The sequence below is a fragment of the Cryptotermes secundus genome, unplaced genomic scaffold (genome assembly GCF_002891405.2).
Source record: "Cryptotermes secundus unplaced genomic scaffold, Csec_1.0 scaffold813, whole genome shotgun sequence".
Taxonomy (NCBI): Eukaryota; Metazoa; Arthropoda; class Insecta; order Blattodea; family Kalotermitidae; genus Cryptotermes; species Cryptotermes secundus.
In genome coordinates, this window is record NW_019735471.1 from 57,299 (window position 1) to 58,633 (window position 1,335).

The following is a 1,335-nucleotide window of genomic DNA, read 5'->3' on the forward strand; positions in this document are numbered from 1 at the left end:
GCGCCACTTGAGCAGACCCGGGATCGAACCCGGGCCGCCGCAATGGGAAGCCAGCGACTAACCGCTTGAGCTATGGCGCTGCCTTTGACACATCTTAACACATCATTGCATCACTGATGGTCCTTTCACAGGTGAGGTATAATTGATACAGGCTTAACACACAGACGATGATGGCCTTTTATTTTATGTAAATGAAATTCTTATACTACAGCATGCAGAAGTTTGATGGCCGGCAGATACTTACTTGAGATGTTCCCATGCCCAGTACAGGAAAACCTAAGTTATTATTTAACTTCAAAGTCTGTACCATCTTGAGATACCACCACAGCTTCCACGCGAACTGCCTAACTGTAGACCACTGGTCTGCTCTTGAGTAAGAGGTCGTATCGTATCTTATCGTATGATAAAAACGACTATGTCTTATATAACGGCATAGGTTCCGCCTTTTGACTATTTGGAGACAGATGGCAGCACATGTTGATGTTTGAAGCGCCAGGTTTTCGTCCTGTTGTTCTTTACGCGGTTATTATCTTGTGACTGTGACCTGAAAGCTGCAACCTGCCCATCTGCTAGGCGGGGCTTCGCGGAGTACGTTCCCGTGGTAACACGAAATGCACTGTTACTCTCGCTTTGATGGTACTATTGAAGATACATCCGTGGTGACGACTTCTAAACAGACTATTACCACTGATGTTATAAACAGAACTCTTCAAGGAGGTGATTCCGGTCCCAGCCGCCTAACAGGGAGGGATAAAAGGGGGCCATTTGAGATGCGGTCAGTTCAGAAGTGAAGTCAGAAGAAGAAGAACAAGAACAAGAAGAACAAGAAGAAGTGAATCAGCGTGCTAAACAGAGCTACGCAGAGAGATAATCGTTATCCAGAAGGAGTTGAGTGCTTGAACTGTTATAATCGAGTGTAATTGTAATAAAGTAAAAGTAAAGTGGCCTTGAAGGCCCATAGGGTTGTGAGATGTTGAAGTTCCCACATTTTCTAGACAAATGGGCTCAAAAATGGCGGTAATATTGTCAGCCGGCCGCGCTTTACTCCCCAGGAAAATTATTTAATTAATTCCTGGTACCCATTTCTGTTAGAGGCTGAGTCAACCCCAGGGCCATAGTGCAGCTGGAAGGATTAGGTCAATTGAAAAAAATCCAATGACCTCCTCGGGACTTGAACCCGCGGCCAGTAATGTTAACTAAATCCAGTCATCAAATCTAGAATCCACAAGTATTAGTCTCGTTGCCCCGGATACACGTGACAATATCATGTGTCCTCCTCTTTGGGGTTTGGGCAGTGCCTAAAAACTCGTCACAGGAAAAAAAAAAGCTATGTTA

The 1,335-nt window shown here is 44.9% G+C and overlaps 1 protein-coding gene across 1 annotated transcript in view; it reads right to left on the minus strand.

Annotated features, from left to right (window-relative positions):
• Positions 1 to 531, minus strand: part of LOC111869421 (aldo-keto reductase family 1 member B1-like) — a 12,116-nt gene extending 11,585 nt beyond the window's left edge. Inside the window, exon 1 of the mRNA XM_023860939.2 lies at positions 245 to 531. Coding sequence (XP_023716707.1) covers positions 245 to 310 — 66 coding nt within the window. The 5' untranslated portion in view covers positions 311 to 531. The remainder of the gene's footprint in view (positions 1 to 244) is intronic.
• Positions 532 to 1,335: the final 804 nt, after the last annotated feature.